Genomic DNA, 24,652 nt, shown 5'->3' on the forward strand with positions numbered 1-24,652 from the left:
CTCCTTTCACTATTTATCCCCAACCGCCTGCCAACCAGGCCATGGCAAAGGCCCCCAGTCCCAGCTCTGAGCATGAGAGCTGGCTGTGCTAGCTCTTGCCTAAGTCTCCCAGGCTTGGTTTCCTCATTCAGGCATTGTCTGTGCTGTAGCCCCATCTGTCCACTCAGCACCCAACCCTGTCACCTCCAGCCCTGTCTGCACTCCCAACTCTCAGTTTTTTTTTGTTTGTTTGTTTTGTTTTTTGAGAACAGGGTCCCACTCTGTTACCCAGGCTGGAGTGCAGTGGCACAATCACAGCTCACTGCAGCCTTGACCTCCCAGGCTCAGGTGATCCTCTCACCTCAGCCTCCCGAGTAGCTGGGACCACAGGTGTGCGCCACCACGCCCAGCTAATTGTTGTATTATTTAACATAGGGATCTCCCTGTGTTGCTCAGGCTGGTCTTGAACTCCTGGGCTCAAGCGATCCTCCCACCTCAGCCTCTCAAAGTGCTGGGATTAGAGGCTTGAGCCACTGTGCCTGGCCCCCAACTCTTTCACTCCAGTCCTCTCTACTTGGCCCCCGTACTGTTACTGCCATAACAAATGGGCACAAACTTGGCAACTTAAAACAACACAAATGGATTATTTCACATATCATCCTGGTCAGAAATCCAGGATGGCTCCGCCGGCCCTCAGCTCTGGGTTTCACAGGGTGTCAGCCACCGGAGCTCTCATTGGGAGGCTCTGGGAAGAAGCTGCTTTCAAGCTCATTCAGATTTTAAGCAGAATCGAGTTGCTGGGCTTGTGGGACTGAGGTCCCCACGTTCTCACTGGCTGTCAGCTGGGGGCCACCCATGCTTCCACGCTTAGCTCCAAGAGGCCTCTCTCCAGTTACTGCAGGTGGACCTGACATCCCAGAGCCACAGCCCAGTATCATGGCGGGACTCTGACTTCCCCTTGTGTCCCATCTCTGGTATGCCTTCCTCTTCTGGCAGAGACAGTCCTCTGCTTTGAAGGGCTCATGTGATTGGACTGGACCTACCAGGACAACATATTTACAGTTTTCAGGAATTATGGGGTGACCATCTTTGGGGGACCACTATCCAGCCCCACTCAGGTCCTTCCCATGTCATCTCCAGCCTCGACTCTGTGGTGTCCACACCCACCTATCCTTGTCTTCATCTTCTCATTCTCTGACTCCCCCCTGACGGAGAGACTCCATCTCCAACTTGCTATTTCTCTCTCTTTGTCCCTCTATCTGACCCTCCCTGCTCACCACCTCAAACTCCCTCACTTCCAGGCCTGATGCCACGTCCAAACTTGGAAGCTCACAGAGCTTGCCTGTGGTGGTCTGTCCACTTTGTCCTTCCTCAGAGCATTTCCTGTCCCCTCTGAGAATCCTCCGTCATGACCCATCAAGGAGAAAGCTGATCTGATCCTCCCCAGTGCTGAGTCCCATCTAGGACCCGGACACGGCATGTACTCTCTCCCTTGAAGCCCAAGCTGAGCGCTGGATCACCCCATAGACTCACACACTCAGGAACCCAACAGTGAGTACAATGAATACAAGTCAACTTTTTTTTTTTTTTTTTTTGAGACTGTCTCGCTCTGTCGTCCAGGCTGGAGTGCAGTGGCATGATCTGCCACCACCCAAGTTCAAGTGATTCTCATGCCTCAGCCTCCCAAGTAGCTGGGACTACAGGTGCTCACCACCACGCCCAGCTAATTTTTGTATTTTTAATAGAGATGGGGTTTTACCATTTTGGCCAGGCTAGTTTCAAACTCCCAACCTCGGGTGATCTGCCCACCTCAGCCTCTCAAAGTGCTGGGATTACAGGCATGAGCCACCACGCCCGGCCAAGTTTGGCTGCTTCTAAGGCCTCTCTCCTTGGCTTGAGGATGGCTGCTTTCTCACTGTATCCTCACATTGCGTCTTTTTGTTTTTTTTGTTTTTGAGACAGAGTCTCACACAATGTCGCCCAGGATGGATGGAGTGCAGTGGCGTGATCTCCACCTTCCAAGTTCAAGAGATTCTCCTGTCTCAGCCTCCCAAGTAGCTGGGACTACATGCACGCGCTGTCATGCCTGGCTAATTTTTGTATTTTTTAGTAGAGACAGGGTTTCACCATATTGGCCAGGCTGGTCTTGAACTCCTAACCTCGTGATCCACCCACCTCGGCCTCCCAAAATGCTGGGATGACAGGCGTGAGCCACTGCACCTGGCCCACATTGGCTTTTATTTGCAATTCTAGAATAGGGCAGTACCTCATTCTATAAAGTAAAATGAGTATTCCCATGAGCCGAGCAGAGAAGGGTTGTTTACGATCTCGGCTCACTGCAATCTCTACCTCCCGGGTTCAAGCGATTCTCCTGCCTCAGCCTCCCGAGTAGCTGGGATTAAAGGCTCCTGCTGCCACACCCAGCTAATTTTTGTATTTTTAGTAGAGACTGGGTTTCACCATGTTGGCCAGGTGGTCTTGAACTACTGACCTCAAGTGATCCGCCTACCTCAGCCTCCCAAAGTTCTGGGATTACAGGCGTGAGCCACCGCACCCAGCTAATTTTTGTATTTTTAGTAGAAACAGGGTTTCATCATGTTGGCCAGGCTGGTCTCAAACTCCTGACCTCAAGTGATGCACCCACCTCAGCCTCCCAAAGTGCTGGGATTACAGGCGTGAGCTACTGTGCCCGGCCAGGGATTACATTTCTTTTTTTTTTTTTTAATTTTTTATTACAGAACAATTATTATCTGTCATCAAACTATCCTTTCAGATTCATTTTGAATACCTCCTTTCTTTTTTTTTTTTCTTTGAGATGGGAGTCTCGCTCCGTCGCCCAGGTTGGAGTGCAGTGGCGCCATCTCGGCTCACTGCAATCTTTGCCTCCCGGGTTCAAGTGATTCTCCTGCCTCAGCCTCCTGAGTCGCTGGGACTACAGGTGCCTGCCACCATGCCCGGCTAATTTTTTGTATTTTTAGTAGAGACAAGGTGTCACCATGTTAGCCAGGATGGTCTCCATCTCCTGATCTCGTGATCCGCCCACCTCGGCCTCCCAAAGTGCTGGGATTACAGGCATGAACCACCATGCCTGGCCTCAATTGGTCATTTCAAAGTTACTTTACTTGTGGCCAGGTGTGGTGGCTCACGCCTGTACCCCAGCACTTCAGAAGGCTGACGCGAGTGGATCACCTGAGGTCAGGTGTTCGAGACTAGCCTGGCCAACACAGTGAAATCACGTCTCTACTAAAAATATAAAAAATTAGCCGGGCATGGCGGTGGGTGCCTGTAATCCCAGCTACTCGGGAGGCTGAGGCAGAAGAATTGCTTGAACCCAGGAAGCAAAGGTTGCAGTGAGCCGAGATCACACCACTGCACTCCAGCCTGGGCGACAGAGCAAGACTCCGTCTCTAAAAACAAACAAAAAAACAAACAAACAAAGTTACTTTACTTGTAAAGGTAAAAACAGAGGGGACTTCCTCATCATGCTAGCTAGAAGATGTGGCTATTATCTCTCTCTCCTGTCTCCCCTAAATTCTCAGAGGTCATATAACTTAGTTTCAGCTTGCTGACATGGAACTGTAACATGAGTGACTCCACTGGTCTCTTGGGCCTAGTGCAGGAGCTCGGTCCAAACCAATGGCTTCCTGTAAAATTTATTTAACAAGGCAAATCTACAGAGACAGAAAGCAGATTCATGGTTATGTGGGGCTTCACGGAAAGGAAGGTTGAGTTAGGGATAATGGCTAAGAGATGTAGGGCTTTGTTTTGGAGTGATGAAAATGTTCCAAAATTAATTGTGATGATTGTAGAACTCTGTGAGTACACTGAAAACCACTGAATTATACACTTTAAATGGGTAAATTATGTGGTGTGTGGATGATAACTCAATAAAGCTGTTAAAACAATTAGTTAATTAATAATTCTATTAAACAGTTTACCCTGAACAACTCAGGGTTTAGGGGACTAACCCCCTGTGAGGTAAAAAATCTGAAGATCAATTTTGACTCCCCAAAAACTTAATGACTAATAGCATGCTATTGACCAGAAGCTTTACATAAACAGTAGATGAACACATATATTTTATGATATATGTTTTTGGGGATTTTTTTTTTTTATACAGGATATTGCCCTGTCACCCAGGGTGGAGTGCAGTGGCACAATCATAGCTCACTCCAGGCTCGACCCCCCTGGTTCAAGCGATCCCCCCTCCTCAGCCTCCCAGGTAGGCAGGACCACAGGTAAGGCTCTCACAACCACACCTGGCTAATTTTTGTATTTTTAGTAGAGATGAGGGTTTCACCATGTTACCCAGGGGTGTCTCCAATTCCTAGGCTCAAGCGATCAGCCCACCTTGGCCTCCCAAAGTTCTGGGTTTACAGGCGTGAGCCACCATGCCTGGCTGTGTTATATGTATTATATACTATATTCAAACAATAAAGTGAGCTAGAGAAAAGAAAATGTTATTAAGGAAATCAGAGGAAGTTAGGAGAGGGTTACAAAAAATAAAATCGCCGGGCACGGTGGCCCATGCCTGTAACCCCAGCACTTTTAGAGGCTGAGGCGGGAGGACCACCTGAGGTCAGGACTTTGAGACCAGCCTGACCAACATAGTGAAACCCCATCTCCACTAAAAATACAAAAGTTAGCTGGGCGTGGTGGTGCATGCCTGTAATCCCAGCTACGTGGGATTGTTCAAGGATGAACTGTATAAGTCACAATGGATCTGCTTCTCTGAGCAAACCCTAAAGGATAAAGCATTATTCAGCCTGTTGCAGTCTGCCAATCTAAAAAGGGTAGTTTCCTGTTGCTTTAATTGGAATGTTTCTGGTTACTGATCTTTTGAGCTCCTTATCACATATTTGTTAGTTTTTTGGATTTCCCCTTCTGTAAATTGCCTGCTTTTCTGTAAATTCTTGGTCATTTTTTTCTGTTGGGTTGTTATCTTTTTCTTTTTGATTTGTAGGAGTTCCTTCAATCACCTACCTTTTAATCCCTTGTCAATTTTATTTTTTTATTTTATTTATTTATTTTTTTTGAGATGGAGTCTCACTCTGTCGCCCAGGCTGGAGTGTAGTGGTGCGATCTCAGCTCACCACAACCTCCACCTCCCAGATTCAAGCTATTCTCCTGCCTCAGCATCCCAAGTAGTTGGGATTATAGGCATGCTCCACCACATCTGGCTAATTTTTGTATTTTTAGTACAAAAATACAAAATCTCTTGGCCGGGCCGGTCTCAAACTCCTGACCTCAGGTGATCTGCCTGCCTTGGCCTCCCAAAGTGCTGGGATTACAGGCATGAGCCACCACGCCCAGCCCCTGGTCAATTTTAGACAATGCAAATATCTTCCGCTCGTCCATCATCTCATCTCTCATGATCTTGGCCCTTGGGATCCTTGATGAATAGAAACCCTTAATACTGATGTAATCAAATTAATTTTTTTGACTTATGATTCATCCTTTTGGGATCCCTAAAAGAAGTCATTAATACTTTCCTACATTTTCTTTTATTAACTTTATAGTTTTACCTCTTGCATTTAGTGCTTTACTAGCAGCTGGTCTCCACTTTACATTATTATGTTATAGAGGAGGAGGGGCCTGAAAGCCTCTCAGTGCTCAAGATCTTTGAAGACTTAACTGGGCATTAGCTCAATTAGAGAGGAAGAAAGCAGTAGAGGATGGGGATGGACCACTATCTCCTGGGCCTCGCTTCCCCCAAGAAAATCCATGGACCCACCCACAACCACTACATCTCAGACTATTTCAGCATCTTCCTCCCAGTGGCTTCACACACCGGGGTGAGACCCCCAACATCTACTCAGTTACCAGGTCTGGTATTCCCTGATATTATCCTGATTTTTTGACTGGAAAAAAAGTGTTAATTCATAAGACTTTGGGTTTTTTTGGGGGGGCAGGGGCAGGCGATGGAGTCTCACTTTGTCACCCAGGCTGGAGTGTAGTGGTGTGATCTCAGCTCACTGCAACCTCTGCCTCCTGGGCTCAGGTGATCCTCCCACCTCAGCCTCCTGAGTAGCTGGGACCACAAGCATATGCCACCATGCCCGGTTAATTTTTATAAATTTTTTTTGTAGAAAGGTGGTTTCTCCATGTTACCCAGGCTGGTCTTGAGCTCCTGGGCTCAAGCGATCTGCCTGCCTCAGCTTCCCAAAGTCCTGGGATTACAGGCATGAACCAATGTGCCCAGACCCCCAACAATATTCTAAGCAGTGGGGATTAAGCAGTGAATAAACAATGCCCCAGCATCATGGGATTTGGTGGGGGAGAGAAACAATAAATATGTATCAAGCAATGGCAAATGCTGTGAAGAATAAAGCAATATGAGGCAGAAAGGAAACTCCGAGGGGACCGAGCTCATCTTAGATAGGGTAGTCTCTCTGATATATACACAGAGGGAGGCACTCTGATATATACACAGAGACTGAACTGGGGTAATGGAGCAAATCCTGTCCATGGTAAATCTGGAGAAAGAGACTTTCAGGCTGAGGGAATAGCAAGTGCAAAGGTCCTGAGGTTGGAAATGGCTTGGCTTGATCAAAAACAAGGAGGCCAAGGTGGACAGAGCAGTTATTGATGGAGATAAATAGGGGATAAGATCACAAAAGTAGACGTAGGGTACAGGAGAGCAGACCATGCAGGGTCTTTGGAGCGTAGTGAGGAGTTTTTATGTTATTCTATTTAAAATGGGAAGTGAGCTAAGTGTTACAATTAAAGAAGTAACATATATGTATTTACTGATCAAAAAGATTATCCGGACTTTTGCTTGTCACTGTGATGGAGTAGCTAGTAGCTGACTAACTCCCCACCAAAAACTATAAAAGCTGAATACAAGCTGGGCATGATGGTTCACACCTGTAATCCCAACACTTTGGGAGGCTGAGGCAGATGGATCACCTGAGGTCAGGAGTTCAAGACCAGTCTGGCCAATATGGTGAAACCCTGTCTCTACTAAAAATACAAAAATTAGTTGGGCATGGTGGCAGGCACCTGTAATCCCAGCTACTCGGGAGACTGAGGCATAAGAGTCATTTGAACACGGGAGATGGGGTTTCACCATATTAGCAAGGCTGGTCTTGAACTCCTGACCTTGTAATCCACCCGTCTCGGCCTCCCAAAGTGCTGGGATTACAGGCATGAGCCATCGCGCCCAGCCAAAGAAATTAAATTCTTTCCAAGGGAAGATAATACCATCCAGTTTTTATATTTTAATTTAAAAATTACCAGTCTTGCCAGGAAACAAGACCAAATGACAGAAAACCAAGAGAAAAAACATACACTAGAAGTATGTACCCAAAGGTGATCCAGGTATTACAGTTCTCAGATACAGGCTTTCAAATAACTATAATTAATATGCTCCCCAAAAATAGATGAAAAGATGGATAATTTCATCAGAGAACTGGAATCTAAGGAGGAGGGAGAATCCAATATAAATTCTAGAGCTGAAAAATAAATTAATTAAAATAAAAATTCAGTAGATTAGTCCCACATCAGGTTAGACACACTGGAAAACAGATCAATAGAAAATATCTAGATTAAATTACACAGAAATAGGGTAGAAAATACATTAAAAACATATGAGACATATAGGTCATGGGTAAAAGGTCTAATACATACATACTAGAGTCCTAGAAGAGAGGAAAAAGACAATGAGGAGGAAGCAATACTAAAGAACTCCTGGGCAAGAATTTTAAAAAACTGATGAAAGACATCAACTCACAGATCCAAGGTGGGAGGATCGCTTGAGCCTGGGAGGTGGAGGTTGCAGTCAGTCAAGAATGTGCCACTGTACTCCAGCCTGCATAACAGAGTGAGACCCTGTTTCCAAAAAAAAGGCAGAACGTTGATAATTGCTAAAGCTATGTGTTAGGTATATACGGGTTCATTATGTTTACTTTATGTATGTTTGAGATTTTTTTAATACTGTATAAAGATATTTTTAAGTAACTGACACTAAATACTCCAAATAAAAGGCACAGATTTTCTGATCTACAACTACATGCAACATGGTTGAATCTTATATGACATTTAACAAAAGAACCAGAAACAAAAATGTTTCTGTATGGTTTTATTTATTCTGAATAAAAAAACAAATAAAGCTTATCTATGCCATTAGAAATTGGGGTAGGCCGGGCACAGTGGCTCATGCGTGTAATCCCAGCACTTTGGGAGGCTGAGGTGGGCAGATCACCTGAGGTCAGGAGTTCAAGAGCAGCCTGGCCAACATGGTGAAACCTCATCTCTACTAAAAATACAAAAATTAGCCAGATACGGTGGCACATGCCTGTAATCCCAGCTACTCGGAGGCTGAGGCACGAGAATCACTTGAACCCAGGAGGCAGAGTTTGCAGTAAGACAAGATTGCACCATTGCACTCCAGCCTGGGCCACAGAAGGAGACTTTGTCTCAAAAAAAAAAAAAAAAAAGAAAAAGAAAAAGAAAAGAAATTAGGGTAAAAGTTACCCCTAGGAGAGTAGGGACTGGAAGGAGCCATGAGGAAGAATCTTGGAGGCAGGTAGTATGTTGTATCTTGATCTCGGTTTAGATAACACAGATGTGTTCAATTTCTGAAAATTCATAAAGCTTATCACTTATGATCTATGGACTGTTCTATATAAATATTACACTTCACTAAGAGTTTTGGTAAAGTCAAAAATCAGCAGTCAGCATAAAACAAAACCCAACTATATGCTGTTACAAGAGACATGCCTTAAATATAAGCACACAAAAAGATGGAAAGTTACAGGATGAAAAAGATACCCTATATAAACACTAACCAAAGAAAGCTGGAGAAATCTCTACATCAAAGTAGCCATTAAGGCAAAAAGCATTGCTAGAAGTAAAAAATGACATTTCAAGGTAATAAAGGGGTCAAGTCACCAGGAGGATATAACCATTCTAAATCTGTATGCATTTAATAATACAGCTTCAACATATATAAAGCAAAAATGACAGAACTGAAAGGAGAGATGGAAAAATCCACAGTCATTCAGTACAAGAAGCAAACAGTGAAGATATTAAAGATTTGAACAGCATGATTGACAAACTTGACTTGACATAGCTGACCTGCAGGATACACACTCTGTTCTTTTCTTTTTTTTTTCTTTTTTTTTTTTTTTGAAACAGAGTTTCACTCTTGTTGCCCATGCTGGAGTCCAGTGGCACAATCTCGGCTCATTGCAACCTCTGCCTCCCAGGTTCAAGCAATCCTCCTGCCTCAGCCTCCTGAGTAGCTGGGAAGACAGGCGTGTACCACCATGCCTGACTAATTTTTTTTTATTTTTAGTAGAGATGGGGTTTCACCATGTTGGCCAAGATGGTCTCGAACTCCCAACCTCAGGTGATCCGCCTGCCTCACCCTCCCAAAGTGCTGGGATTACAGGCATGAGCCACCATGCCTGGCCTTTTTTTTTTTTCTTTTTTTTTTTGAGATGGAGTCTCGCTCTGTCTTGCCCAGGCTGTAGTGCAGTGGCGCGATCTCAGCTCACTGCAGCCTCCACCTCCTGGGTTCAAGCAATTCTCCTGCCTCAGCCTCCTGAGTAGCTGGGATTACAGGCACATGCCACCACATCTGGCTAATTTTGTACTTTTAGTATAAACGGGCTTTCACCATGTTGGCCAGGCTGGTCTTGAACTCCTGACCTCAGGTGATCCACCCAACTTGGCCTTCCAAAGTGCTGGGATTACAGGTATGAGCCACCACGCCCAGCTACTCTTTTCAAATACACATGAAGCATTTGCTAAAATAGATGAAATCGTGGACTATAAAGCAAATCTCAACAAATGTCAAAGAAATGAAATCATATAGAGTATGTTTGTATGTTTTCTGACCACAGTGAATTAAGTAGGAAGCAATAATAAAAAGATAGCAGGGGGCCGGGCGCAGTGGCTCACGCCTGTAATCTCAGCACTTTGGGAGGCTGAGGCAGAGGAATCACAAGGTCAAGAGATCGAGATCATCCTGGCCAACATGGTGAAACCCCGTCTCTACTAAAAATACAAAAAAAAAAAAAAAAAAAAAAGTTGGCTGTGGTGGCGCGTGCCTGTACTCCCAGCTACTCAGGAGGCTGAGGCAGGAGAATCACTTGAATCCAGGAGGCAGAGGTTGTAGTGAGTCCAGATCACGCCACCGCACCCAACCTGGCGACAAAGCGAGACTCCATCTCAAAAATAAATAAATAATAAAAAGATAGCAGGGAAGTCATAAAATATTTGGAAAGTAAGCAATATATCTCTAAAAATTATCACTCAGGTCAAATTAGAAAATATTTTGAATTGATAATAATGGAAACGTGGCCAGGCATGGTGGCTCATGCCGATAATCCCAGCACTCTGGGAGGCTGAGGCAGGCAGATCACTTGAGGTCGGGAGTTCGAGACCAGCCTAGCCAACATGGAGAAACCCCCATCTCTACTAAAGATACAAAAATTAGCCAGGTGTGGTGGTGCATGCCTGTAATCCCAGCTACTCGGGAGGCTGAGGCAGGAGAATCATTTGAACCCAGGAGGCAGAGATTGCAGCGAGCCAAGATCATGCCATTGCACTCCAGCCTGGGTGACAGATCGAGACTCTGTCTCAAAAAATAATAATAATAATAGAAATGTGGCATAACAAATGTGTCAAGTGTAGCTACAGAAGTTTTTAGAAGGCAAATGATGGCTCTAAACGCATGTATTAGAAGAGATCTTTAAAAATCAAATGACCTGGCTGGGCACATGACCTGGCATCAGCACGGTGGCTCACGCCTCTAATCCCAGCACTTTAGGAGGCCAAGGCAGGCGGCTCACCTGAGGTCAGGAGTTCAAGACCAGTCTGGCCAACATGGTGAAACCCCGACTCTACTAAAAATACAAAAAATTAGCCAGGCATGGCGGGGCACGCCTGTAATCCCAGCTACTCAGTAGGTTGAGGCAGGAGAATCGCTTGAACTCGGGAGGCAGAGGTTGCAGTGAGCCAAGACCGCACCACTGCACTCCAGCCTGGGTGACAGTGAAACTCCGTCTCAAAAAAAAAATCAATGGCTTAATAACCTAAAAATATCAGTGACCTAAGCATTCACCTCAAGAAGTTGGGGGGAAAAAGCTGGAAAAAGAACAGCAGATCAGGGGCTTGAGGGCACATAGCTGTAGTCCCACCTACTCAGGAGGCTGAGGTGGGAGGATTACTTGAGCCCAGGAGGTGGAGGCTGCAGTGAGCTAGGGTCACATTACTGCACTCTATCCTGGGTGAGAACCTGTCTCAGAAAGAGAGGAGGGGGGAGGGGAGGGGAGGGGAGGGGAGGGGAGGGGAGGAAGGGGAGGGAGGAGGGGAGGCAGTGGACGCGGAGGGGAAGGGAGGGGAAGGGGGAGGGGAGATAAAGGGAGGGGAAGGAAGGTGGGAGGGGAGATGAGGGGAGGAAAGTGGGGGGAGGAGAGGAGCAGAGGGGAAGAGAGGGGGAGGGGAAGGTACGGGGGAGGGGAGATGAGGGGAGGGGAGTGGGGGAAGGGGAGGACAGGAGCAGAAGGGAAGGGAGGGGGGAGGGGAGGGGAAGGTAAGGGGGAGGGGAGATGAGGGGAGGGGAGTGGGGGAAGGGGAGGAGAGGAGCAGAGGGGAAGGGAGAGGGGAAAAGAGAGATGGCACAAATTATTAATATCCGTCACCACAGATCTTACAGATATTAAAAAGATTGGGCACGGTGGCTCATGCCAGTAACCCCAGCACTTTGGGAGGCCAAGGTAAGAGGATCATTTGAGGCCAGGAGTTCGAGACCAGCCTAATATAAGACCGTGTTTCTCCCCCTCCAAAAAAAGACAATATTATGAACTTTATGCAAATTATTTGAAATTTTAGATAAAATGGAAAAATTCCTTGAAAACCACAACTTACCAAAACCACAACTTACCAGAAATAAAATAGAACATCTGAATAGTTGTATTTTTATAAAAGAAATAGAATTTGTAATTTAAAGTCTTTCCACAAAGAAAACTCTAGGTCCAGATGGCTGGTGACTTCTTCCAAACACATAAAAAATAAGTAACATCAATCCTACACTAGCACTTTCAAAGAATAGAAAAAGAGAGAACACTTCTCCACACATTATATCAGCATAGCCTTGTTAACAAAACTCAACAGGGATCTCACAGAAAAGAAAAGAAAAGAAAATATGGCAATACATAAAAAGGACAGGCCAGGCGCTGTGTCTCACGCCTGTAATCCCAGCACTTTGGGAGGCCGAGGCGGGTGGATCGCCTGAGGTTGGGAGTTCGGTACCGGCCTGGCCAACGTGGTGAAACCCCGTCTCTACTAAAAATACAAAAAATTAGCCAGGTGTGGTGGCGGGCGCATGTAATCCCAACTACTCGGGAGGCTGAGGCAGGAGAACTGCTTGAACCCGGGAGGCGGAGGTTGCAGTGAGCTAAAATTGTCCCACTGCACTCCAGCCTGGGCGACAGAGCGAGACTCCATCTCAAAAAAAAAAAAGAAAGAAAGAAATGGGGGACGGACAAGGAGTCTCTCAGTTCAATTCCCCCTTCCTCAGCCCATTTCACCAAAGCCTGAAGCGGAAGAGAAGAACACGAGCCCCAGCATGGCGGGCGCAGCCACCCCTCCTTCCACCACCAGACAAACTCTGTGGCCACAGCCCGCTCCGCCAGCGAGCATGCGTGACACGCATCGGCCGCCGCTTTGCACCTGCGTCTTAAGAGGAGTCCTGGCGGGGAGGGGCGGGGCTCAGACGCTGCGCACGCGCACTCGCGACCCCTCGCCTCCTTTTGCTTTTTCTGGCGGGAAAAGCTCACGCGCACCTCCCCCAACTCAACTGCCGTTTGTCGTTCGTGGATGTCCGTTGTGTCCTGAGACTAGGACGTGGCTCCAGGTGCGCCCTGCCGCGCGGCGAGGTTCCCAGAATGGCCCTTCCCAGCCCCTACCGAAATCCTAGCGAAGCCCCCCCATATTGTGGGAGAGATACCCCTGCGTCAGGGCCCCCCAGATCCTGACCACTTGGGAGGCCGAGGCGGGCGGATCACGAGGTCAGAAGATAGAGACCATCCCGGGGAAGTGAAACCCCGTCTCTACTAAAAATACAAAAAATTAGCCAGGCGTAGTGGCGCGCGCCTATAATCCCAGCTACTCAGGAGGCTGGGGCAGGAGAACTGCTTGAACCTGGAAGGCAGAGGTTGCAGTGAGCTGAGATCGCGCCACTGCACTCCAGCCTGGGTGACAAGAGTGAGACTCCGTCTCAAAAAAAAAAAAAAAATCCTGACCACATCCCCTCAGATATACTGAAAGGAGTCCACCAGGAAATCTTATAGTTGACCCCCGAAATCCTGTCAGAATCGTCTAGAAATTATGTCAGACTTCTCCCTCAGAGCCTGCCAGAAACTTTCCCCAAAATCCTATTACTCTCCCCAGATCAGCAGAGCCACCTAGACTCGTGTCAGAGATCCCCAGAAATCCTGGCAGGTCCCCTCCCAAACCCAGTCGGACCTCAGATTCCGTCAGAGAGCACAGAAGTCCATCAAAGACACCCCAGAAACGGAGACCCCGAAATGCACTCAGAGACCCCCGCAGAAATCAAGACCCTCCAAATCCAGCCAGAGACCCCCAGAAATCCAGTCAGACCCCTACAGAAATCAAGACTCCCAAAATCCAGTCAGAGACCCCCAGAAATCCAGTCAGAGACCCCCGCAGAAATCAAGACCCCCAAAATCCAGAGACCCCGAATAAATCAAGACCCCCAAAATCCAGTCAGAGAACCCCCAGAAATCCAATCAGACCCCCGAAATCCAGCCAGAGACCCCTGAAATCCAGTCAGAGACCCCCACAGATATCAAAATCCCCAAAATCCAGCCAGACATTCCCCAGAAATCCAGTCAGAGACCCCCCCAAAATCCTGTCAGAGCCCTTGAAAGCCCGCCAAGGCCCACACCACCCAGAGCTCCTGCCAGGGCCCCATCCTGCTTCAGTGTCCCCGTCTCAGTCCCGTCAGACCCCCGAGATCAACCAACACCCCCGGGGTCCCTCAGGACTCCATCCCGAACCCACTCCGTGCGCCAGGGCCCAGCCAAGGCCATCGACCCCCTTTGCACCCTGCAGGGTGTTCCAGACCCTGGAAGGGCCTCTCTTCAAAGACCCGTGTTTCCAGAACGGTGGCAGCGGGCTCACGTGGCTTGGGGAGAGCAGGCACTGGGGGAGCTGGGTGAGGACAGGCGAGCCCAGGCTTGACTGGTGGCCCCAAGGGGCGCCCGTGCCTGCTGTGATGATAGCAGCGCCCAGGTCTCTCTCTAGCCCCCAGAGTGCGGCCACTAAGGTGTTGGGTCGGCCTGGGTGGAATGGAGGCAGGATGGGGCCCCCCAAACTCCTGTCACTGCTGCAGGGACTGCCCAGAGCAGCTGCAAGTGGGGCTGGCAGGGATGAGGAGGTGGCCTGGGCTTGGGGGACCATGTACATCCTGAGTTGGAACCCAGGGGAGCAGCAGGTTTGGGGCCATGATGAGGAGAGACCTAGGGGTTGCCCGACGGAGAGAAAAGGGACAGGAAGAGGCAGGAGCTTCAGAGACTACTCAATGCCACTCTAGCCTGAGGGACTGGAACTTAGTCCGGGGGCATTAGGGAGCCATGGGAGGATCGGGAGCAGGGGCAAGTCAGGATCAAACTCCCATGAGAAGCCAGCCGGCCAAATCCAGGCTGATGTGGCAAGAATGGCAGCTGCCCAGGGCTGTGTGGGAGCCAGACACCGCCCCTCGCTTCCCGGAAGAGGCCACGTGAAGCCGAAGCAGGATGCAGGAGGGCGTCCCAGGCAGAGACCTGGGCATGGGAGCGGTCCGCAGCTCAGAGTGGCTGGAGCATCATGTGCGATTTGGGGTGCTGAGGTGGGCGGTCAGCCATGCAGGGCCTTGGCGTCAGGGCCAGGGTCTCACCCATCCCCAGGATTCAGGGAGCCATGGAAGGGTACTTAGCAGGGGAGGGGCAGGTCAGCTCTGGGGCCCTGTGGGGACAGACTGGAGGACAAGCCTGGGGATAGGAGGCTGGGACAAAGGCCAGGGAAGAGGACCAGGCAGCCTGGACCGGTGACAAGCCATGTGAAGAAAGGGAGGCAGTGACCTCCTCCACCCACCCACTAGCCCCTTTGATGTCAGCCACCTCGTTCTCCAGCCCACACCTCCAATCCATAAAACAGGTCAGAGCGGAGCTGCTCAGGTCACAGTGGGGGTGACAAACAGGTTGTGAGGACCCAGAGGTCCTGGGGCACAGGTGGGGCTAGGCAGGCCCCGACCCTTGGTGGCTGCTCTGAGGACACCATTCCCCTGCTTCTCCTTCCAGGAGTGCTCGGGCCAGCTGGTCCTTTTCCCATCCCTCCCCATGAAGGAGGGAGGCTGGTAGCTTTGCCAGCAGCTGCGCCGCGGCAGGGGTGGCCCATGGACCTGCCCGAGGGCCCGGTGGGTGGCCCCACTGCGGAAAGTAAGTGGCTGGGACCCTATTTGCCCCGGGGAGGGTGAGGAGGGAGCCATGGGTGAATGGGTGCCAGGCTGTGACTCGGGGACTTGGGAGAGGTGGCTGGGGGTGGCTGAGCCTTTGCATGGGTGCAGAGTGGAAGGGAGGGAAGGGACTCTGGTAGATTAAGTGCCTACTCTATGCCCGCCCACCTGTCAGTACCCCTTATCTCCTGTGGGAAGGCTGGACTGTGTGAGAGCGCAAGCAGCCGCACCCCTTACTCCATTCAGATCGTGGCCCAGATGGCACTTCTTACTTTATGTAAAGCAGCTGCCCTGTGACACTCTCTCCCCTGCCCCGCTTCACTTCTCTTCATAGTGCTCACATCTGTATGTCATGTTTTGTCTCTGTCTCCCCTGCTAGAGCATGAGCTCCACAAGGCAGCGTCTGTTTTATTCACTCTGGTATTCCCAGTCCCTACAGCAGCGCTGTCCTGTGGAAGTATAATATGAGCCACATAGGTAATTTATTATTTTTTAAAAGAAAAAAGGAACAGGTGAAATGAATGTTGATAATGGATTTTCCTTATATAGCCAGACTAATACCCTGTATATTATATATGTATACAGGATATACATACATAGAGATATATATATGTATATAGCCAATATAAAAAATGTATTCAGATAATCTGTTTTTTTCATACTAAGCCCTAAAGATCTAGCGTGTACTTTACACTAACAGAGCATTTCCATCTACACTCGCCTCAGCTGAGGTGCTCCAGAAGGAGAGACTGCCCTGTTGGCTGGGACCCCAGAGCAACTCCTGACTCACTGTGGGAGCTCACTTACTGTTGAGTGAACGGAGGGATGTAGGTTGAATGGGTGTGAAAACTGGCTTCAGAGGGTGGGGGGGTTGCCTCTCTGAAACTCATCTGCCAAGTGAGAGAGCCCAGTCTGATGGGGATGGTAGGGCCCCTTTCTTAGAGGCTCCCAGGCATCCACGGCACAGCCTGCGTCTTTTTCTACAAAGCCCCGGACCTCAGGAGGCTTTCCAGATAGGAGGGTCAGAGGTAGACACCAGGGTGTGGGAACCAGAGGACAGGCTGTCTAATGACAGCCATCTAAACTTCACCTGCACCAGCAGAGGGCGTGCAGCCACCGGGATCCCGGTGGCAAGGGCTGAGACAGCTTCGAGAGGCTCTGGAAGGAAAGGTAGGAACACACCCAGAAGGAGAGATGGAGACAGAGGAAGGCAAAGGGAAAAAGAAACAGCAGAGGAAGGAAAGAGAAGACTTAGGGAATGGAGAGTCTCTGAGATATGGGAAGGGAAGCACAGAGACAGATACAGGGAAGAAAACGGGGACAAGGGACATGGAGGCAGAGAGACAGGACGTGGGGAAGAGAGACTGGGAGAAAGATAAAGAGCCAAAGAGAAATGTAACGAAGAGGCAAGGACAGAGACATAGAGGAGATAGAGACACTGAGGAAGGAGATCTTCCTGAGGAACAGAAATGACATCTCCCTGGGGGAATCCTGGGATGCGACTTCAGACACGTGCTGATCCTCAGAGCCAGCACGACCTGATGCCAGTCCTGAGTTCTATTCCCAGCTTAGCTCTCTCTGGCAAGCAGCCCTGGGTGAACCATCTCATTGGGCCTCAGGGTCCTCGTTCATGTAACATGAGAAAGACAGTGAGAGGGCTGGGTATGGTGGCTCACACCTGTAATCCCAGCACTTTGGGAGGCCAAGGTGGGCGGATCACTTGAGGTCAGGAGTTCGAGACCAGCCTTGCCAACAGGGTGAAACCCCATCTCTACTAAAAATACAAAAATTAGCTGGGCCTGGTAGCAGGCACCTGTAATCCCAGCTACTCGGGAGGCTGACGCAGAATTGCTTGAACCTTGGAGGCAGAAGTTGCAGTGAGCGGAGATCACGCTACTGCACTCCAGCCTGGGTGACACAGCGAGACTCCATCTCAAAAAAAAAAAAAAAAAAACAGTGAGAGGAGGAAAACAGACTGGGGCTAAAGCCCTGGTCTCCCCTAACTGTGAGTTCACACGCCCCTTCCCAAGGGCCAAACCTAGGAGCATAGGTTCAAGACAGAGGGGGTGCAAATTTCACTCACTGCAAAGAATCCTGGAAGAGTTAGAGGGATGAGAAAGTTGACTCATATGTTAAACAGGGTGACCTTTGGCGAGTTCTTAGTTTCTCTATGCCTTAGTCCCCTCATTTGTAACGTAGGGATTATAATAGCATCGATTATTATTATGCTACTAGACAGTTCATGTAAAGTGCTCAGAAAAGGCCTGGCACCTACTAAATGCTCAGTAAGTGTTCAGTTCTATTCTTGAGTCCCCACCACGTTCCAGGCCTTCTGCCAAAGCCTTTCTAGATTGTATCTCATTTTCTCTCTAGGAAAGAGGTAACACCAACCCCATTTTCCAGAGGAAGAAACTGAGGCCCAAGAGAAGTTGAGTCCATTGCCCCAGGTGCCACCACGTGTCTGAGGCCAAGCCTCGGTTGCCCCCTGGATCTACCCAGTCCTGCAGCCTGTGCTCAGTGAGCTGCTGCACCCAGCTGTTCAAGGCCAGGGCAGGGAGCCTAGAAGTTCACTTCCAGCCCTGGGAGAGAGGCTGGGCCAGCCCAGTGGCTCCTGCAGTTGAGGATCTCTTCCTATGTCATGGAGCATTTGTTGAGCACCTACCATCTGCAGGTGTTGTGGCTACAACAGTAGACAAATAGACCCCAGGACGTACGTGTGTGTGTGTGTGTGTGTGTGTGTACATGCGTGTGCTTCACATACACAGAGCTAACTCAGCCCTGGTGAGGAGGATCACTCTACCCACCCCCCCAGTAGGGAAACCGAGGCTCTAAGAGAAGAGACTTGCCCAGAGATGTGCAGCTGGACTCTGCACCCAGGTCTATCTGACACACTGATCCAGCTCGTAACCATTCCCTCACTGCCCACCCTGTCTGGTTTACCCTATCCCTTCATGTCTCAGCCCCTGGCCATGGGCTCCAATGATGCCACCCTTGCCTTAGGGATGCAGGGAGGAGAGAGACCTGGTCCCCAGGGTGGGCTGGGAGACCGGAGATGCAGCAGGCGGGATCGATCTGGGCTGCCCATGCATTATTGGATTGTTCCTGGCTCCTGGGCCCCCCTTCACTCTCAGCTCCTCCCAGAATCCTCTCTTCTTTGCCTTCCCCCACCCTGTCCCTCTCTTGAGTCCAGCCTGGGAGGCTGGAGAGGAGAGGAGGAAAGGGTGATCTCAGAGCGTTCTTCTCTGGGCTCCTAAGCCAATTGGACACAAAAAGACAGCGGGGGGACTTCCTGGTCTGAAAGATGGGGGGAAGTAACTCAGAGACCCTCACATTGTTGCCCCCTCCTGAAGCTTCCTGCTGTTCCCCACCCGCCCTAACCCTCGGTGCTCTGAGTAAATTCCCTTCCCGCTGCAGAGCCCAGGAGGCTGAGGACCTGGGGTCCTCTTCCTTCCTCATTCTTCTCACTGGTGAGCTGAGCCCTCTTGTCTCCCCAGTGTACCTCCAGGAGCGGCCTGAGGAGGCAAGGCTGGGAATGCCGGTCAGCTTGGAGGAGCAAATACTCAACTCCACGTTCGAAGCTTGTGACCCTCAGAGGACAGGTGGTGGGGGCACGAGGGGTGCTGGGGACCAGTGCGGGCAGGATAGGGTGGAGGCTGGGAACTGGGGAGCCTCAGAGAGAAGACTGGGCTAAGGCCCCCTCTTGGGGGTATTGTAAGAACAAAGTGGGTGATTATGGGAAGCTTCAGGAAGAAGAAAGTGGATAATGGGGTGAAGGCCTTTTAGAATGAGGAAAACTTGGGGGACATTGATGGAAGAGGGCAGAGTTTTGGGGTTGTGGGATAGGGGAGGGAGGCAGCCACCATGGTGGCGTGGGGCATGGCTGGTGCTGTCCCTATGTCCATCCCCTTTGGTTTACCCTGTGATGGGGGGATAACTGGGCCCCATTTCCAGGTGAAAAAGTGGACTCAGAGGAGGGGAAAGGGCTTGCCCAGTGTGTCTCCACTGGGCCATGGAGCAGGAGTGCCACTAGCCTAGCCAGTGACATCCTGGTCCCAAGCTGCTGCCAGTCCATACCCATCACTCCCCACCTGCCCCAGACCCCCTCACTGCATGCTCTGTCACAGGCACTGTGGCTGTGGCCCAGGTGCTAGCCTACCTGGAGGCTGTGACAGGCCAGGGCCCCCAGGATGCACGCCTCCAAACATTGGCCAACAGCCTGGACCCCAATGGGGAGGGCCCTAAGGCCACTGTGGACTTGGACACTTTCCTGGTTGTCATGCGTGACTGGATTGCTGCCTGTCAACTACATGGGTGAGTCCCCACATCTTCATCCTCCTCTGGGAAGTCCTTCCTAAGATCTAACCTCATACCTGCTTACTGGAGCCAGCATCCTTTAGGCCCAAGGACCTACTGTGTTTGGAACAAGGCTGTGGAGAGAAAAATGAAGAGACGGGATTCAGAGGGGGTAGATAGGGAGTCTGAGGACAAAATAATTTGGATGAGGAAGCAGAGGGGGTCTGGGAGACAGAAATAAAATGGGGCTGGAGAAGGGAGGAGTTTGGGGCTGACAGAGGTCCCTCCCCATCCCTTCACCAAACCCACTCCTTGCCCCTCCTGCTTTTCCATCTGGCCACGGGCACTTGCCATCTGGCCTCACCCTCCTACCCTGTGGTGCCAGCTCTCACCTGACCCAGTCCCCTCCTCCCACCTGCAATCCCCCTGCCTGTGGCTGGTGAGGACTGAGGGGCAGCTACAGTGAGGCGCTAAGCCTCATCCCTTTGATACAGGGGATTAGAGCCGGAAGAGGAGACCGCCTTCCAGGGAGCCCTGACCTCCCGGCAACTGCCATCTGGTGAGATTGCTATATATAGAATGAAGCAGGCAGGCCCTGGGTCAGACAGTGTGGGGACTTACCACCCAGGGCAGAGCAAGGGATAGGGTAGGAACCAGGGACCTTTACTGTAGCCTAGAGCTGTGAGTGTGGCTTTCCAGGTCCTCCGTCCCTTCCTTCCCTGAGCTTTGGGTTTCTTTTCTTCAGAGGGTGGTTTCCAACTCTTCCTCCTCACACCAGCCCTATTAGAGAGGCCTACAAGGCCCCGCCTACCTCTGCTCCATCATTAACATCACCTCTCCTCACTCTAGTCCAGGCATTCACAGGCCCACTGGTCTTGCTGCCCTTCCTCGAATGTGCCCCACTTCTGCCCAGCACAGGCCCTTGCTCAGGCTGTTCCCCTCCACTCCTCGCTCCCCACCCCGCTGGACTTTTTTTTTTTTTTTTTTTTTGAGATAGAGTTTCGCTCTTGTTGCCCAGGCTGTTGTGCAATGGCGCAATCTCAGCTCACCGCCACCCCCGCCTCCTGGGTTCAAGCAATTCTTCTGCCTCAGCCTTCCGCATAGCTGGGATTACAGGCATGCACCACCACGCCCAGCTAATTTTGTATTTTTCGTAGAGACAAGGTTTCTCCATGTTGGTCAGGCTGGTCTCGAACTCCCGACCTCAGGTGATCCAACTGCCTTGGCCTCCCAAAGTGCTGGGATTACAGGCGTGAGCCACTGCGCCAAGCCGTCATCCACTCCTCTGGCAAAGGGGAAGCCCTGGTATGCCCCTGGCTAGAGTTCCTTGCTCCCCATGCTCACTCCTAGACTTGTAGGCCTTTCGATTGGAACATCCACCTGCAGAGGAAATCTGATTATCTAGTTAGCCACTGGCACCTGGGTTTAGTTGGCTGGTTTGCTCACCATTGTATCCCCAGGACCTCACACATAGGAGGTGCTCCATAAAAAAAGTGGTCATGATTACAGGCGTGAGCCTGTAATCCCAGCATTTTGGAAGGCCAAGGTGGAAAGAACATTTGAGCCCAGTAGTTTGAGACCAGCCTGGGCAACATAGTGAGACACCATCTCTACTAAAAAGAAAAAATTAGCTGAGTGCGGTGGCATGTACCTGTGGTCCCAGCCGGGACACTGAGTCAGGAGGATCGCTTGAGCCTGAAAGGTCAAAGCTGCAGTGAGCCATGATTGCACCACTGCACTCCAGCCTGGGCAATAGAGCAGGATCCTGTCTTTAAAAAAAAAAAAAAAAAATGGTGGTCATGTTCCATTTCTCTAGCCATACAAAAAACGGTGGGGAAGGAAGTTCTCTTCAACCTCCTTCATCAGGCTTGGGGGCCCAGGGAGGGCTGCAAGCAGAGGAGGGACTAGAGGCCAGAAGGCCAGAGAAGAGGCTCTGGTGAGGATCCAAGAGGAGAAAGCAAGGGCCGGGGCATGGAGACAGAGAGGAGGGGTAGAGCAGAGAGTCAGGGGCAGGAGGGAGAAGTCTGGGCTCTGCTGGACTGGGGGTGACAAGGAGCAAGGGAGCCAGGTCCGCCCAGTGGCTGGGTGGTCGGTGGGGGATCTGGGAAGGGGAAGGGGAAGTGCTGCCCAGTGTTGGGTGTAAAGAATGTGGAGAGTTAGGGTTATCTGGGAGATCCAGCCTGAGCTCAAGGTAGAAGACAAGCAAGAGGGCTTTACAATGGGTATAACTGCAGCCCCAAAAGCCCATGAGATTCTCCAGAGCACAGGTGAGGGTGGAGGCAGATGGAGTCCAACCTCAGAGCCCTGGGGCTCTTTACGTTTAAGGGTACCAGGGAGGCCAACACCCTCTTGGCTGTCTCCCTCCAGGATGCCCAGAAGCTGAGGAGCCAGCCAACCTGGAGAGCTTCGGAGGCGAAGACCCCAGACCCGAGCTGTACCTATCCTCACACCCCTCCCTGACCCTCCTGCCCACACTCTGTCCCCTCCAGCCTGCCGAGGCCTGGGTAGGGCTTGGGATCCTTCAGGGAAATGAATGAGGGACGGGGCTTTGCTGAAAGCTCAGGGAGAGCAGAGGAGTCTCTCTCCTGTTTATCTTTCCCCAAAAGAGCCACATCTCCCCACCACCAGCACCTACCTCGACCTGGGGAAATGAGTCAGGGGCTGTGGACAGTGACCTGAACCCCTTCCTTGCCCCTAGACAAGCCACAGCTGACCTGCTGAGCAGCCTGGAGGACCTGGAGCTCAGCAACCGACGTCTGGTTGGGGAGAATGCCAAACTGCAGCGGAGCATGGAGACAGCTGAGGAGGGGTCAGCACGCCTTGGGGAGGAGATCTTGGCTCTGCGTAAGCAGCTTCACAGGTGGGCTGGACGCCACACCCACCCTCCCCAGCGCCCCTGCCTCCGTCCTCCCTGCAGCACCCGGCCTCTATCTCCCATGCTCGCGTCTGCATCCTGCTCTTTGACTCTGTACCTGTCCTTTCTTTTCTGTTTTTTATCTTTTGTGTCTCTCTGATTCTTATCTCTCAGCCTCTGTTTTGGTCTTTTTATCTTTCCCTTGAGGGTTCAGACTTCTCTCTCTCTCTCTTTTTTTTTTTTTTTTTTTTTTTGAGACAGGTTCTCACTCTGTCACCCAGGCTGGAGTACAGTGGGGGTGATCACAGCTCACTGTACCCTCCGCCTCTGGGCTCTAGCGATCCTCCCACCTCAGCTTCCCACGTAGCTGGGACCACAGGCCCACCACCCTGCTTGGCTAATTTTGTTTTATTTTTTATAGAAATGAGTTCTCACTGTGTTGCCCATGCTGGTCTCAAACTCCTGGGCTCAAGCCATCCTCCCGCCTTATCCTCCCAAAGTGCTGGGAGTACAGGCCTGAGCCACTGCACCCAGCCTAGATTTCTCTCTTTATTCTTTAACTCTCTCTGATTCTTCATGTCACTCGCCCTTTCATCTCTCTGTGCTTTGTCATTCTTCATGTTTATCGTGGTCTCCCTGTTCTAGTCCCCCACTCTCTCTAGGTCTCTTTCCCACCTCCTCAGTCTTTTAGGTTAAAACTGGGTCTTTGTGCCCACACCAGGTCTCCTTCTCCTCTTTTCTCTCTGGGTCTCTGTCCTCCCCTCTCTCTGGGTCTCTGTCCCTGCCTACCACCTGGGATCTCTCTGTTGCTAGTGTCTCTCAGAATGGATCTGTCTCTGTGCTTCTCTGCCTTCCTCTCTCTCGTATGGCTCATCTGCCCCCACCCGCATTCAGCACCCAGCAGGCCCTGCAGTTTGCCAAGGCCATGGATGAGGAGCTGGAGGACCTGAAGACTCTGGCCAGGAGCCTGGAGGAACAGAATCGCAGCCTTCTGGCCCAAGCCCGGCAGGCGGTGGGTCTGGCCCAGGGGAAGGAAGGTGCCCTCTCTCTTCTTTGTTTCCTGGAGTCAGGGCGGCAGAGTGTGACTATGGAGTAGGAAGGGGCAGAGGTCACCTGGCTTTCTCCCTCTCTCCAGGCCCTGCTCACCCTAGACTTTTTCAAGCTTACCTGCCATCCTTCTCATGACAAAGGAGACAGCAGGAGCCATCAGGGCTTCCCAGACCCATTCCCCCAGGCCCTGGTTGTGTTTTCAGGGGTGGGAGAAGGGCAACATGGGGGCAAGGAGGCTAGAAATGAAACCTTTGTCCTCTCTCTGGGGTTGGTCAGGAAAAGGAGCAGCAGCATCTGGTGGCTGAGATGGAGACTCTGCAGGAGGAGGTGAGCGGAGGCCCAGCACCCACCCCTACCCCTTCCCCAGTCCTTAAGGTCTTCTTGACACCACTCCCTTCTGCCCCCAACACCCCAGCAGCCTGTCTTGGGGAGACCTCAGAATGTCAGTAGTGTGGGAATGTCCCTGAGGTTATATCACACTGTGAGAACAGCCATGGTTTACAAGAGTATGAGGCATGGGGTCAGCCTACATGGCTTCAGGCTGAGGCCACCTACATAAGAGTGGACCAGTCCCTCGCTTCTCTGTGCCTCAGTTGCCTCACCTATAAAGATGAACAAAACAATGGCATCTGCCTCAGTGGTTTGTGTGAGACTTCAACCAAAGGATACTTGCAAAGTCTTGGGCACAAGGTAGGACACATAGGATGTGCTCACTAAAAGTTATCTAGCATTGTTTCTATATTAGTATTTTTTACAGTGAATAAAACAGCCAGGCACAGTGGCTCATGCCTGGAATCCCAGCACTTTGGGAGGCCTAGGTGGGTGGACCCCTTTAGCCTAGGAGTTCGAGACCATCCCGGACAACATGGCAAAACCTTGTCTCTACAAAAAATAGAAAAATAAGCCAGGCATGATAGTGTGCACCTGTAGTCCAGCCACTCAGGAGGCTGAGGTGGAAAGACTGCACGAGCCCGGGAGACAGAGGTTGCAGTGAGCCAAGATTGCATCAT

The 24,652-nt window shown here is 50.7% G+C and overlaps 2 protein-coding genes across 37 annotated transcripts in view; one reads left to right on the forward strand and one right to left on the reverse strand.

Moving 5' to 3' along the window:
- The window catches only part of TEAD2 (TEA domain transcription factor 2), a 47,202-nt gene extending 34,540 nt beyond the window's left edge, over positions 1 to 12,662 (reverse strand). For both annotated transcript variants that reach the window (XM_063802070.1, XM_016936525.4), the window contains exons 1-2: positions 11,873 to 12,662; positions 7,712 to 7,809 (exon numbers count right to left, since the gene is read on the reverse strand). The gene's annotated coding sequence lies outside the window, so the exon portion shown is untranslated. The remainder of the gene's footprint in view (positions 1 to 7,711; positions 7,810 to 11,872) is intronic.
- An 8-nt stretch (positions 12,663 to 12,670) lies between these two features.
- KASH5 (KASH domain containing 5) overlaps positions 12,671 to 24,652 on the forward strand; it is a 28,468-nt gene continuing 16,486 nt past the window's right edge. For 3 of the 35 annotated variants that reach the window (XM_063800267.1, XM_063800268.1, XM_063800270.1), the window contains exons 1-10: positions 12,766 to 12,844; positions 15,291 to 15,428; positions 17,819 to 17,873; positions 18,940 to 19,044; positions 19,570 to 19,756; positions 20,233 to 20,297; positions 22,106 to 22,172; positions 22,437 to 22,598; positions 23,487 to 23,604; positions 23,919 to 23,969. In XM_063800267.1, coding sequence (XP_063656337.1) covers position 17,873; positions 18,940 to 19,044; positions 19,570 to 19,756; positions 20,233 to 20,297; positions 22,106 to 22,172; positions 22,437 to 22,598; positions 23,487 to 23,604; positions 23,919 to 23,969 — 756 coding nt within the window. In that variant the 5' untranslated portion in view covers positions 12,766 to 12,844; positions 15,291 to 15,428; positions 17,819 to 17,872. 35 annotated transcript variants of the gene reach the window in all.

Source organism: Pan troglodytes, chromosome 20 (assembly GCF_028858775.2).
Source record: "Pan troglodytes isolate AG18354 chromosome 20, NHGRI_mPanTro3-v2.0_pri, whole genome shotgun sequence".
NCBI lineage: Eukaryota > Metazoa > Chordata > Mammalia > Primates > Hominidae > Pan > Pan troglodytes.